The sequence below is a fragment of the Paroedura picta genome, chromosome 16, assembly GCF_049243985.1.
Source record: "Paroedura picta isolate Pp20150507F chromosome 16, Ppicta_v3.0, whole genome shotgun sequence".
Lineage (NCBI taxonomy): Eukaryota > Metazoa > Chordata > Lepidosauria > Squamata > Gekkonidae > Paroedura > Paroedura picta.
This window is the reverse complement of record NC_135384.1, coordinates 6,693,494-6,708,072: the sequence shown is the minus strand read 5'-3', so window position 1 is coordinate 6,708,072 and position 14,579 is coordinate 6,693,494. Positions and strand designations below refer to the sequence as shown.

The window sequence follows — 14,579 nt, the reverse complement described above, 5'->3', positions numbered from 1 at the left end:
TCACAGCCGGGAGTGTCTACAGCAGCTGTTCTCAGGTTTTTTTGTGCCATTGAGAAACCCCTGAAGCATTCTGCGGGCTTCCAGAAACCCCAGAAGTGCCATAATGGGACAGAACATGGCTGGGGAGCATAGCTGTGTACATCCTCCCCTCCCCACCCCCTCCAGGCACATCACTGGCCATTTTGGGAGGGGGAGGCGGGTCAACATGACCACATATGATCATATCACCCAATAAATGTTTTAAAAATTAATATAGATTAAAAAATTAACTCCCACCATTTGGGAAGTCCTTCCAGGGCCTTCAAGAAACCCAAGAGTTTCATGCAATCCTGGGCTAAACAAGAAGGAGCAGTATCAGTACATGGAATTTAGCAGCTGGGGAGTTTGGAAAGGCCTCCTGGGCTTTGTTGCGTTTCATAAAGGCCGTTTATTTCAAGCTGCAGACTGTAGTCTGGTTAGGGCACTGCCTGTTGGATCTTGATCCCTTTGAAAGAGAGACGGATGAGAGAATCCTGAACCAGTGTGGGATGTGAGCAGCAGGACTTAATGCAGCACCAGAGTTTTGCAAGCAAGAACCAGTCGTTGAAGAGCTCAGAGCTTCCTGTTATATTTGCGCGTTTGCTACCTGAGCTTTGTTGCCTTGTTTTGTATCGCAGAAAGGAGTATTAATTCTAAATCCATGTGTCCTGCAAGTCTGGGCAGGACGATTATATTGTGTCAAAAATCAAGAGAAGCCACTCTGATTTACTTGCAGAAAACCAGCCCTCTTTCAGTAAATGGAAGGGTTTTGTGTGTGTGTGTGTGTGTGTGTGGTGTATACGTGTGTGACCTCATGAGTGGGATTCCCAAAAGAATTTTGGCAGCACTGCCAATCAAAGCTTGATTTGGGCCAGGATGTGTTTCGTCGCTGCTATAGGCTGGGATATCAACAAAATCCCTTGGGCTGCCGTGGGGTGGGGTGGGGGGAGAGAAAGAATAGGTTGAGCGTTGGGTTGTGGTTTCAGGCCAAACCAAGACGGTGGGAGAGCCAATCCCTCCAGCGTAGGCAACAAGCCAGCAAAAGGAATCCAGGCTAATCAGAAACCGCTGAAATTGCACACTTTGTCCTGGGATTATAATTTGTATTGACTAGTGTAACTGGCTTGGAAGGAAATCCATCTTGATAATTTGAAACACTGAAACATAATAGTATTGTTCCCACTGCTGATCCCTGACTCCCTATATAAGACTCGGGTATTTACCCCCAACCTTAAAAGAAAAATCCTCCCTGCTCTGATTTGGCCCCAGTGCTGCTGTGAAAGGCTGGTCTTGTCCCTAACTGGCCAGGTTAAAAGGTGGCAAATCGGAAGAGAAAGAGTCATCAAGAATTTTTGGTCTTGAGATCAAACATTCTGGGACCTGGGAGAGAGCTGTGGGGGAGGAGAGGACCCCTTTGGGCCAGACTGAGTCCACAACAGATCTCGCATTACAGCCCTGGAACAGCTGGATGACCAGGACAGAATCGAATGCAAAAGAAAATCACCTTCGACTAAAGTAAACACCTTTATAAAAAGACAAGTGAAAAGAACCCCCCCCCATTGTGTCCCTTGCTTATCTAGCAATTGATCCAAAAGCACAATAAAGGAGGTGGCAGGGTTGTTTTTACGGGTCTAGAGCAGGGGTAGTCAAACTGTGGTCCTCCAGATGTCCATGGACTACAATTCCCATGAGCCCCTGCCAGCAAACGCTGGCAGGGGCTCATGGGAATTGTAGTCCATGGACATCTGGAGGACCACAGGTTGACTACCCCTACTCTAGAGGCATGCCTTCTGATGAATGAATAATTGCCCCCAATATCAGCTGGGAGTCTTAGATTTTCAGCGTGGATGATATAGGACACTGTTTAACTCGGTCACCGAAGCCAAAATAATCTTGAAAATCAGCCATCAGGTTATCTGAGATGAGCTTTTAATAGAAGACATACTTTTTCTTAAAAAGCATCTTTTTCTTCTTTTTTTTCTTCTCTTTTTTAACAAAAAAGGAACAGGATAATTGCTATGGCCCTTCACATCAGGATAAGAAATTCCAAACAGATGCAAGCCAGCAAGGGGAGGGGGGGGAGAAACCCAAACAAACTGGAGGACACAGATTTTTTTTTAAAAAAAAATTACAAACCCACTGGGTTTGAGGGGGAAAATAAAATCGCTCAAAAGAAAATATTTGTTAGAAACAAATAACACAATAATAATAATAATAGGATTAACACAAATTAAGACAAGAAACCACCATGCAAAAAAAAAAATTAACAAGGAGAGAAGGCAGAACCACCCCCAGATCCACTCCCTGGAGCCAGAAGACCGTAAATCTGGATCTCTTTCCAAGAGTCATTGGTAGGATTTGCAAACCTTGCCCTCTAAGCAACAAAGAGGGACTACGTCAAATGAGTACTGGGGTTGGAATTTTGTTCTTTACTACCCGATGGCAGAAAAGGCCATCAAGTTGGAGCTAATTTGTAGCAATCACATAGCAGAGGGGTGGCCGAACTGTACCTCTCCGGATGTCCACGAAGTACAATTCCCACGATTCCCTGCCAGCCTGAAGCTGGCCATCGTTTGGGTATCACTGACATAGGGTTTTCAGGATGAGAGAAGAAGAGTTGGTTCTTCTATGCCGCTTTTCTCTACCCAAAGGAGTCTCGAAGTGGCTTACATTCACCTTTCCTTTCCTCTCCCCACAATAGACACCCTGTGAGGTGGGTGAGGCTGAGAGAGATGAACAGAGCTGCTTTGTCCTCATTATCTGACTCTGCGTGAGGACTCTGCGCTTCCTTGGCGGCCTTCTGAGTCCTAACCGGGCCCAGCTCTGCTTAGCATCTGAGATCCGAGAAGAAGAGGCTAGAAGAAGAGGCCGAGAAGAAGACCCTTGGCCATCCAGGTTGGGGCCTTCCTACCTACCTGCTGCTGAAGACCAGCTTACAAAGATGCTTCCTGTACAGAAGAGCTAGTGTGGAACAGTGATCAGAGCATCAGCCTCAGCCAAGCAGCTCATTCAGTGACCACGAGGAACCTTCTCCTCTCAGCCTGACGGGGTGTTAAGAGGACAAGAAGCAGGTATGCAATGAGCACCTCGGAAGAAAGGCAGAATGAAAATGAATGTTTACCGGAAGCTGACTGAGATAATGCACGTGAAAACACGTTGAATGGCCTCGTGCCAAGTATTTGTTGATTTCTTCACCTCGGGATACCCCAAAGCCATTTTGCTATAACAGGCTACGGGGTTGCCACGTTGACTTCTTCAAGGCAGGGCTCCAAAGCTAGAGAGGTAAATGGACCCCTGGATCATCAGGGCCTTCAAGATTGCCTCTGGCTTGTCAGGGCTGCTTCGCACAGTGTGTGGGGGTTATTTTCTCTATGCGCGAGCAGTTCCCAAAGAAGCGCAGTTAAGACTAGATGCTTGCACCATTTCACATATGCCTTTTTGCACCTGGGGAGAATACCTGTGGGCAAGGGTCACTTGCCAAGTGGTGCTGAGCTTGTGGGTAAACAAAACATGTTACTTCTAGGACAGGTGAAGACGGGGATTGTTCCGCATGCAGCACGAGGACAGAGTGAAGCGTTTGGAGAATCTGGCTAACGGGATTTGAGGGCCCCACCAGCTACCATAGTCCCACTGAGGAACGAGAGGAGGAGGAGGAAGGAGGCCAAAGATCGTCCAAACTCTTCGCACCTGGTGCTACTCTTCTCCTTTCCAAATTCTGCGCAAAGGCAATTGAAAAACCTGTGCTGATCTCAGCAATTATCCTTACTTTGCATGCATCCTAACATTTGCATGTTTGCAAAACTTAGGGGTATTCCCGCCCCCCTGTAAGGTGCTATACGATGGAGAGGGGGCCACGAGCAAAGAGCAGCAGAAGCAACGGCCATTGGACGCTTTTGCAGATGCAGCCGGGGCGTTTTCAGAACGTGCGCCTGCAATTCTTGAGGCCTGCTGCGCTTTTCAGGAAGAGAACGCAGAGCCTTTGAGAATCCATGCATGATACGGTCACCCCCAAGGCAGCAATCCAGGAGGTAGTTGGGTAGGGCTCACCGGTTACGGGGTTTGCAAATCCTAGCTTCCTGACTACAGTCAAAACCAGGGGTAGTCAAAACTGCGGCCCTCCAGATGTCCGTGGACTACAATTCCCATGAGCCCCTGGAATTGTAGCCCACGGACACCTGGAGGGCCGCAGTTCGACTACCCCTGGTCAAAACTAACGACCCAGCGCGTGAGAAGAAGGAGAAGGGGCGGGACAGGAGGCAGATCAAAGTGCTCTTGACAGCTGGCAACGATATGTAGGGACGGTGGGGGCCCAGAGAATATGCCGCACCGAGATGAAAGGTTTCCAGTCCAGTCTCTGAATGGAGGAGATTCGGGAAACGGAAGCCGGCCGCAAGTTGCTGGAAGAAACGTCCCTCCAGCGACGATCATTTCCACACATCCTTTATGGGAAGAGAGACCCGAGAGGCACCGAGGGATGCCAACCTGCAGGTGGGGGTCCCCTGGAATTACAGCTCCTCTTCCAGACTAGAGGGATCCGTTCCTTTGGAGAAATCGGACGCTTTGGAGGGTGGACTTGATGGCGTCCTGCCCCACCGAGAAGCCTGGTCTCCTTGGCTCCGGTCCTCCGTCTCCAGCAGTTTCCCAACCTGGCCCTGGCCAACCCAGGCCCCTCATCCCATGCTGGGGGCCAGGAGAGACTTGGCTATTCTAGAGGCAGCTGCAGCCCCAACCCCACCCCTTTCCCACAAGGGCCGGGACGGGAAGGAGAATGGGAATCCTACAGAGTGACTTGAGCGGACGGGGAGCAAAACGTTTTAGACTGGGAAGAAGTTCCTTTACGTTCCCACTGGAACTGGAGGGGTGGGCTGGGGGATCAAGAGGGCAGGAGGGGGAAAGTGCAGGAGACATATTGGCTATTTGAGTCGGGGGGGTGGGGGGCATCTTTTTTTCCTGTTAAAAGGGATATAGTTAAAATCCTGACCCCCCTACCCCATCCCAATTCCACCCCTCAGGGGCGGCGGATTTTAAAGTGCATCCTGATATGAGGAGGTCTCACTCGAGAATTAGCTAGGAGATCCTTAAAAGTAGAGCCAGGATTGGTGGCGGGGCTAGGGGAGCAGGAGGATGGGTGCCCCCCCCCTAAAATATTCCTTTCAGACAGTGCGCAAGACTTGGGGGGGGAGATCCCTACACCCCAAGATCCGCCCCACCCGCCGGGGGGGAGGGGGTCTCACACACCCTTCCTCATTCCGTCTGGGCTGTCTCAGCAGGGGGGGGCGGCTGCTGCTGCGGCCCCTGAGAGGGAATCGGGGGCTGGGAGGGCTGGTGGTTCGCAGAAGGGGAATCGCTTTCCGGGTCCTCGGTCTCCTCGTCCGAAACGCCGTCCAAGCGGAAGACCTGCCGCACGGTTCGGGTGGTGAAACTCAGGGGCGTACGCCTGTGGGGGTGGAGAGCAAAATCAATGCCGCTTAAAAGGTGAAGTTCTTACTTAGCAACTCTCAGCTGGACTTTGGCAACGTTTCTCTTGGGGAGCCATTTCCAGGGACTGCCAAGCACCCGTGCCCCCCCCTCCAGACTAGCCTCTTTCTAGCAGATGCTCCTCCTGCATCCACGAGTAGTCAAACTGCGGCCCTCCAGATGTCCATGGACTACAATTCCCAGGAGCCCCCTGCCAGCAAATGCTGGCAGGGGGCTCCTGGGAATTGTAGTCCATGGACATCTGGAGGGCCGCAGTTTGACTACCCCTGCACGACAGGGAGACTCTGAGGTTCTCAGCTTGTTCTCGCCGAGACTGGGAAACTCCTCCAATCAGGTCAATATGCCTTGACCAGGGCCAGCATATCAATCTGGCGCCTGCAGGATTAAGTGAACGACGTTTGGCTAAGTTGCTTTTGCGTCAGAGAGACCTGAGCGGACGACCGACCCCAGGCGTGACGGACAGACCGGACAACCCAGGATCGCTCTGAAGTCAATGCCGGGAAACTCAGGAAGTGTCCCTCGGTTTAGTGGACTTGGGTGCTGCCCTCTTGCTATCTGGATCGGGCAGGAAAGCCATGCAAAAGCACCGGCCAGCGGGAGCGAACAATGGCCCTTCGTGCTCCGCCACCAGCCAGAGGGGCCCTGGGAAGTGGGTCTGTTTATCCATCCCAGAAGGGCCATCGTGGCCCCAGGCATCTCTGCAGAAAGCCTGCTTCATCCCTTCCTGCCAGAATGGATGCTGTTCTAGGAGAAACCAGGCAGACATCTCAGCTCTGCCTTCTCGCCTCTAGGCAAGAAAAGATCACGAAGCTCCTACTGTCGACTCACTAATGTGCCTGGCTCAACCTTTCTCTTTGATGGGCCTAGCTTCTCAGTGCATACTCTGAGAGACAGAGCCAGCCTGGCCCTGGGTTTTCACCGAGACACAATCCCCACCACCACCACCACCACCACCACCAGCCCTGCACAGCCACTGTGAGTGCTAACGCCTAACAGGCAGCCCTCTGAAGTCTGCAGCAGCAAGCAAGGTCAGGGGGCACCTTCCAAAGACTAGATCTCTCCCAAAAGCTCCTGCCAGAATAAATTTTACTAGTCGTTAACGGTACCACTGGGCTCATGTTGAACTTTCAGTGCCCCGAGCTATTTGGGGAGACGGATTGCTGTTGGAAAGGGAGATGAATTAGAAATCACCACCGCCACCAAGATTCAAGCAAGCGAGCAGGGTTAGACGGGAGCATTCCTCCCCTCGGGAAGGGAGCTCCTAGAGAACCCCCTCTCCCTCCTTGGGGCCGGAGCAGCTTGAAGGTCTTTGGACAAAAAAGGCTCTCGATCGCACTCACTACAGCAGCGCACTTGTCCACCAGGAACGAAGCAGCCACGGGTGTCAAGCACGGGCCACCGCCTTGACTCTTGCCAAGTAGCCGGCAGGAGTAGCCGGAAGCTCACTGCAGAAGCACACGGCACCCCGTCGTGGGCACAAGCGCTCCTGCTCTACCGAGAGCCAAGCTGGCAGATGTGCTCCTGCCGGGTTCTCTACAGCGCTCCTCTACCGGAGACGTTGAAGCCACAACGGCACACACACAACACGCATCCCTCCCCCGGCCTTCTAGAAATGGCACCGCACAGCAAACACACATGCAAAACAGCCGAGGGGGAGGGTTGAGAACGTACTTCCGCTGCCGGCGTTCTAACTTGCTGTTGGGTCGGGAAAAAGTTGGGATGTAACGAGAGAGAGAGAGAGAGAGAGAGAGAGAAACAAAGAAATGCCAAAATATGAAAGAATGACCTGGGAAAAGGAGGAGGACAGTAAACAGCATGAGGCCAAGAGCAAACGGCGTCGAAGTTCCAGACAAGATGAAAACGTGGTTGGAGACAGGACCGGGGAAGGAGCGGGGCTAAAATGTTAAGTGTCAGGCTCTGAGCTGTGATGCCCACGTTCCCCGTGGATGCCTAGGAACCGGGATTCAGGCAGGCTGCGTGGCTAAGTGCTTAGGGTAGGGGTGGCCTAACAGTGGCTCTTCAGAGGTCCACGGACTACAGTTCCCATGAGCCCCTGCTAGCTCATGGGAATTGTAGCCTGTGGAGCTCTTGAGAGTCACAGTTTGGCCACCCCTGGCTTAGAGCGTCAAACTTTAAGCCAGTCATTCACAGCCTCTCAGCCTAAACCGCCTCACTGGGTTGTTGAAGAGAGAAGTATTATGGGAACCACCTTGAGTCACCACTGGGGAGAAATGAAGTACACAAATCAACAGACAAATAATTCTTGGGTTCTTCAGAGGGAGGGAAATTCAGGACATCTGGGGGCTCTGCAAGGGAGGGGGAGGATTCAAATTTTTCTTGCTTAAATTTTTTTTGGGGGGGGAAGTGTATAGTACTTGTCCTTACAGGCATTTTCCATCTTCATTGAATTATCTCCTTACTTTTCAGGGAACTACTAGAATGTGTCTCTGGCTTAAAGATGCTGATCAAAGATGGCTTATAAAGAACCATCCTTTTGGGGGTGGGGGTGGGGGAGTGGAAGGGAATGCACCTTCCTGCTCTATGCGTAAGCCAGTGAACAAGCACAAAAAAGAGAAAATCAACATGGGCAAATCTTTTTCTGCAGCCCGTGACAAGCAGTGGGAAGGCCACTGGATATGAATTGGAAAGCTCTGGGTTCAGATAATGTGCTTGCCCACAAGAGCACACTCTGAAAGGCCAGAGGGACAGGTATCATCTCTCAGCCTAGAGTACCTTACAGAATTGTTGTGCACTCCCTGGAAGACAGGCAGTGTCACCTAAGAGAAAAGGACAGACACAATCTGGAAGGATGGGGAGATGGGAGGAGAAACAGGACATTCAAGGCACTTCTTGATCTCCCCCCCACTTTAGCTTGGTCTCGGAACGATTAGAAGGGATGGAACGTTGATCTTCAGAACTGGGGTACTGTATTCCAATCCAGCCACTGCCAAGTACAGCCCACACACAGCTACACACCTGAGGCGGTTCCTCAGGCTGGTGACCTCGCGGTTCATGGACTCGGCGGACTCCGTGACGTCCTCGAGCTCACGCTGCATGCGGCGGCGGCTGGCGTTGGCCCGCGACACTTCTTCCTCGGCCTCCTCCAGTTGCCGCTTCAGTTGCTTGAGCCGCAGGTGGCTTTTCTCGACCTGCAAGACAAAGCGAGGGAAGAGCGAAGCACAGGTGAGCGCGGGAAAGATCCTTGAGAGCTGAAGTACCCCGGATGTAAAACAACATGAGCAAAGTCAACGTATGGCCGCCATCTTGTTTTCTCACCCATCACTCTGGAAAATTCCTGGGGATTTAGGGGTCGTGGCTGTGCAGAGATTTCATCTAGAACAGGGGTGGGCCGAACTGTGTCTCCACGGACTACAATTCCCACAAGCATGCTCAGGTGCGTCTTTAACCATACCTGGTCCTTGTACTGATCTGAGTTCCTCCGCTCTTCGTCCACCTGTAGGATGACCTCTTTGAGTTTCTTCTCTGCCCGTCGCACAAGTTTCCCTGACAAGATCCTCTCCCTAAAAAAAATCCGCAGGAAACATAAGATAACAAGTTCAGGAACCACCAACCGCTGACACTGCCCTGACCTGGATACCCTAGGCTAGCCGGATCTTGGAAGCTAAGCAGGGTCGGACCTTGTAAGGACTTGGATGAGAGACCAACAAGAAAGTCGAGGCTTGCCACACGGAGGGAGCCAGGGGCAGGCTGCTTATGATCCCTGCTTGCCTTGAAAACCCCACGAGGGGTCACCTTGAATCAGCACAGCTTTCTGCCACCCTCTCCGCTGCCTCGGCCCCGTTCTTTTACCTGCTCTCCTGCTCCAGCTGCTCCTCCAGTTGGGCCACCTTGGACTCCAAAGTGGCGATGGCCAGCTTATACTTGGACTTCACGGACGAGTCCATCTCTCCCAGCTTGGCCCTCAGGTCTTTGTTCTGGCGCTCCAGCTGCTGCCGGGCGTTCTCGGCCTTCTGGGAAAAGCTCCGCTCAGCTGCCAGCTCAGTCGTGAGCGTTTCCACCTGCAGGAGGGACCGGTTTGGAGGTTCGGTGGGAGGAGTTTTCAAGGACTGTCAGCAAGCCGCCCGGGGTAGCTTAGTGGTGAGGGCGCTGGGCTAGGATCTGGGAGCCCCAGGTTCGAATCCCCACCCCGTCTGGGAAGCTCTGCTGCGTAAACAAGGCTTAAAACACCTGCAGCATACTTTGGAGGAAGGCTGGCCTCTACAGGACCCTCACTGGACACTAAGAGCACTTGCCTTGACCACGGCCAGCCTTTGAAACATTAGAGGCCTCGGTTCCTTTTATCCAGCCTTCTGGCCCACAGAATTGACTAAGGTCCTTAGTGCCCTGAGTCTATCATTTTATATCATATCATTTTATGTCCAGGAGCTAACTGGATAGAACAACCCTTGGATTGCTTGTATTTTATGCATGCTGTTTTAATTTGATGCCTGACCAAGGATAAAGGCGGTAACGCCAAAACACGTCCGGCCAGGGGGGGCATTGGGAAGCATGGATGCACTGGTTTTATCGAGGCCGTGCTAAAAGCCTTGGGTTTTTAACTGTGATAAATATTAGTACTAAGTTTTAAAATGATCTTCTACCCAAGGAGGCTTAAGTCCATTCCCCTTGCTTTGACCTTTTTACGTTCTTGACTTGTGTTTGGGTCAGGAGATTTCCTCTTTGTTTTGGAGCTTTTGGGGGTCTCCATCGTGGAGAAAGTAGAGTAAAAGCCAAACTCATACACAACAACAACAACAACAACTGCAGCCTCCAAAAGCGGCCACTCACCTGCATGCTCAGCTTGCGGTACCGGTCGTTCAAGAGCTCCATGTTGCTCTGCTCTTCATCGAGCTCCTCTTCCAACTGCCCGATTCTTGCCTCCAAGTGGCGTTTTTCATCCAGGAGGGCGGACCTACAGAGCAGTTTTGGAAGGGGGGGAGGTTTCAGAGGGTTAGCAACAAAGCAGAAGGCTATTTCTGAAGACGATCCAGATTAAACTATACCCAGAAGACACTTCAAGCCCACTGGCACTTGGCAGTGCCGAATGACGGAGTAGCAGAGCGGTGGGGGAAACGGGCTTGAATGAGAGGGGGGTGGGGGGTGGGGAGCCAGGGGCACTCACTTGCCGCTGTTCCCATTGGCCAGCTCGTCGGCCAGGTCGTCTCGTTCCTGCTGAGCCTGCCGCTTGGCTCGTTCCGAGGCCGCCAGCTCCTATGGAGGACGAGGAAGAGGATGGGTTGGAGCCTCAAGGTTCAGCCCCTGCTCCCCACGCTCCGAGGGGAGCTTTCTGCTCCCCACAAGGAGGCATGCAAAGCGGAAAGGACGGGGCAAGAGTGCTGTTGCCAGGACCTCCATCTTCCCCCACAGACCTTTCCAGAGCCACGTTAACCTTCCCGGCTCGGCCGGCAGCCTGGGAGGACCCAAGATCCTTGCCCTCACCTCCTGCAGCTGCAGCAGCTCCGCCTCCAGATTCTTCAGCTTCTTCTCGCTCTCCCGGGACTGGATGAAGATCTCCTCGCGGGCGGCTCGGGCCTCCTCCACTTCCCGCCACAGCTCCTTCATCTGGGCCTGGAACCAGGAATGGGAGAGAGAGAGATAAGAGGAGCACCGGCCCACACCCTTTCCCCTCCTGGGTCGTCACCCTCATTGGTCTGAGGATAAGGGAAGGTCAGCGCTGGGGCACGGGTTTTCCTTGTGCCGTGCGCACGCACCTGCAACTTGCGCAGCTGTTTCCCGGCCTCGTCCCGTCCCTTGTTGGCGGTGTCCAGCTGAGCCAGGGCTTCTTGCAGGTCGAGCTCCAGCTTCTTCCGGGCGGCCAGGGCTTGAGCCCGCTGCTTCCTCTCGGCGTCCAGTTCGGCCTCCAGCTCCCGCACCTGTGGATGCCACGGCCGGGGCAGGCGGTCAGAGGAGACCCCTGATCTCACCCCATTCATTTTATGCAAAAATCCCTTTTCTCCTACGGCATGACAATAAACCTTGCGGTCCTTTACCCCAGAGGGGTAGTCAACCTGTGGTCCTCCAGAGGTTCATGGGCTATAATTCCCATGAGCCCCTGCCAGCAAACACTGGCAGGGGCTCATGGGAATTGTAGTCCATGGAAGACCACAGGTTGACTACCCCTGCTTTACCCCAAACCTCCAGCCTCTGAGCTGCCCTGCCCCTTCTGGCCGTCGTCTTCCACCACTGCAAACTTTAAAACCATTCCCAGCAGCCAAGCCTACGGAACACCTGGGGCTTCCGCCTCCCTCTTTTGTGGGCCTGCTCGGCACCACCGACGACCTCCTCCCCACCTGCTTGCTCAGCAGCTTCTTCTTGTCGTCGTTGGCGTCGTCTCGGCTCTGCAGCTCCCGTTCGTGCTGGGCCTTCAGGGCCTGCATGTTGACCTCCAAGCGGAGCTTCCCGTCTTCGGTGGCCTGAAGCTCATCTTCCAGCTCCTCCAGCTGGGCCCGCATTTCTTGCACTTGCTGCTCCAGGGCCCGCTTGGACCGTTCCAGCTCGTGCACCTGATTGGGGGGGGGGGGGAGAAGGGCAAAGAAGGAATGAAGGGCGAAGTTTTGTGTAAGGGGGAATGGGAGTTGGGGGACAGTGTCAAGTACGAAGACCCCAGTAGATAGGTATTTGGTATTGACCTTTAAGGCCATTTGCAGTCTGGGTCCAGTGTATCTGAGGTCCAGTGTATACTCCTTATGCCCCTCGCAGAGCTCTTTGTTCAAATCTAAATAGGTTGTTGATCCCTGGCCCACGGGAAGTGTGCTGGCCTTGATCAGGGGCAGGGCCTTTTCGGTCCTGGCCCCTGCGTGGTGGAATGAGCTCCCGGAAGAGCTACGGGCCCTGTCGGAGCTATCAAAGTTCTGCAGGGCCTGTAAGATGGAGCTCTTCCACCAGGCATTTGTTTGAGGCCGGGAAAAGGAAGATCTGCTGGATCCCTCCTCCCTGAGGCATTAGGTCCAAGGGTCCATCGAGTCTTTTGGGGGAAGGGATTATGAGTTGGTGGGAATTTTATGGGAATCTGGGGGTTTTATTATATGTTATGCTTACTGTTGTAAACCACCGCAAGCCAGTGGCAATCAATGCAATAAATAAATAAATAAAATGAAAAATAAGGAACCTGGAAGGATGGTTCCCCATCAGGATGATGTCCAGAAGGTACAAACACACAAACCGGAGGCTACCCTCCTGTGAATCTGAGCATATTTTTAAAAAGGGCAACTAAATGAAAACTACCACCAAAACCATGACAGTTTTTAAAAATTGTATTCCTTTATCGCAGTCCCTAATGTGTAGATACTTAATTTTTGCTTGCAACTCTGTGAGCTCTTAAAGCCAGTTTGTGCCAGACCCCATCGCCTCTCCTGAAAAGGAGAGACTGCCTTGACCTCTTGGCACTTTTTAGCTCTAAGCTCCCAGCGTCTCCACCTTCCCTCTCCGGCCAAGCCAGGGCTGTGGGCGGCCTTACGTTCTTCCCGACGTCATCCTTGGAGCTGACCAGGTCGTCCATCTCCGCCCGCAGCTGCTTGTTCTGCCTCTCCAGTTCGTCCCGCATCTCCTGCGCCTCCTCCAGGGCACGGCTCAACGACAGCACCTTGGTCTCCTTCTCGCGAGCATCGGCCTCAGCCCGGTCCCTCTCCTCCGCGTAGCGGGCAGAGATCAGCTTCTCCTCCGCCAGCATCTAGCAGAACATCAGGGATACATAAAGGGTGCCGTTGAGTTGCAACTGACTAGATGGGCAACCCTTGTGGTTTTAGGGCTTCCAGGGCAAGAGCTGGGCAGAGGTGGTTTACAATTACGGTCCAAGTACCGACCACGGTTGACTCTGATTCACATCCGGGCTCTGATAAGATCAGGCTGGGCTATTAGAGCTGCCAGAAAATCAGGTAGATATCAATAATGTAGGATACCAAAACTGTCCTTGAAATTTTGTGTGTGTGTGTATGTGAGGGGGGGATATAAAGTAATACTAATAATAATATACCAAGAGGAGATCATGCTAGACATCTAGACTTCCTAGATCAGGGGCTCATGGGCATTGTAGTCCATGGACATCTGGTGAGCCACAGTGCTCATATGCATATTTAAACATTGGCACTTAGTGAACAGACCACAATTAGGTCTCAGCCCTCGTTTTGAGGAAACCTCCGCCTTAAGATGGAGGTCAGAGGCGGCTTCAGGAGCAAAAAAAGTCAGGGAGAAGCAGAAGTTTGCCATTAGACCAATGGCCCAGAGAGGCATCAATCCGGGAAGCCTCCTTCCGGGCTGATGGCGGGGAGAGAGGAAACCACCCGAGCTTAGCGGGCAGGCCCGCCCGAAGGACGGGAGCCTCACCTGGTCAAATTTCTTCTGCTTCTTCTCGAGCGCCGACACCACCTGGCGCTGCTGGTCGAGAGCCACGGTGACGTCGTCCAGCTCCTGCTGCAGCCGGGTCCGTCCTTTCTCCAGCTTGTCGCAGGCCTGGACCCGTTCCTCGTAGCGCAGGTTGAGCGCCTCCAGATCCTTGGCTGCTCGCCGCCGGGCTTCTTCGATAGACTCGGCGACTCCCGCATCCTCCTCCAGCTTCTTCTTGGTCTCCATCACCTGGGGAAACATACCAATGACAACTCAGGAGGTGTGAAAACAGGAAGCTTTTACTTCAAGGCACTTTTTTTTTTAAGTCCATCTCCTCTCGCTGTGACCTTACGATGCTCTTTATTTCTTTGCTATGCTGACGAAGCAGGATGAGTTTTTTTTTAAAATATAAAAAGCCTCACCACTAGCATGTTTACCCAGAGATCGTTTTTGTTTTCGTTTCTTGTGATTCTGACTGCGTTGCCAGCAAAAACTCTGGCAGAAAGGGAGGCTGGCTACACCAACCCTCTGCGTGCAGCAAAACAAACATGGAAAACATTGTTTCCATACTGCACGCCGCTGTCCATTTAAGGAACCTTCCTCCTTTCCGAGTTCAAGGAAGAAGCTGGAGGGGATTGGGGTCATTGTGGGTGGCTGGTAGCAGTGAATTCCCTGCATTCTGCAGAGGACTAGATGGCCCTGGAGGCTCTTCTACACTCTGCTGTACACTCCTGGCTGTCATCAACTCCCCATTCTCCTAG

The 14,579-nt window shown here is 52.7% G+C and overlaps 1 protein-coding gene across 12 annotated transcripts in view; it reads right to left on the bottom strand.

Moving 5' to 3' along the window:
* Positions 1 to 1,930: 1,930 nt before the first annotated feature.
* The window catches only part of LOC143826833 (uncharacterized), a 56,822-nt gene continuing 44,173 nt past the window's right edge, over positions 1,931 to 14,579 (bottom strand). For 7 of the 12 annotated variants that reach the window (XM_077315914.1, XM_077315920.1, XM_077315915.1 and 4 more), the window contains 11 exons: positions 13,819 to 14,067; positions 12,953 to 13,165; positions 11,787 to 11,999; positions 11,208 to 11,369; positions 10,936 to 11,064; positions 10,619 to 10,707; positions 10,285 to 10,408; positions 9,307 to 9,515; positions 8,909 to 9,017; positions 8,473 to 8,645; positions 6,924 to 7,191 (listed from right to left, as the gene is read on the bottom strand). In XM_077315914.1, coding sequence (XP_077172029.1) covers positions 6,939 to 7,191; positions 8,473 to 8,645; positions 8,909 to 9,017; positions 9,307 to 9,515; positions 10,285 to 10,408; positions 10,619 to 10,707; positions 10,936 to 11,064; positions 11,208 to 11,369; positions 11,787 to 11,999; positions 12,953 to 13,165; positions 13,819 to 14,067 — 1,923 coding nt within the window. In that variant the 3' untranslated portion in view covers positions 6,924 to 6,938. Of the gene's footprint in view, positions 5,456 to 6,923; positions 7,192 to 8,472; positions 8,646 to 8,908; positions 9,018 to 9,306; positions 9,516 to 10,284; positions 10,409 to 10,618; positions 10,708 to 10,935; positions 11,065 to 11,207; positions 11,370 to 11,786; positions 12,000 to 12,952; positions 13,166 to 13,818; positions 14,068 to 14,579 lie in introns of those variants that run through there. The other 5 variants (XM_077315919.1, XM_077315922.1, XM_077315923.1 and 2 more) reach the window with 1 other exon arrangement.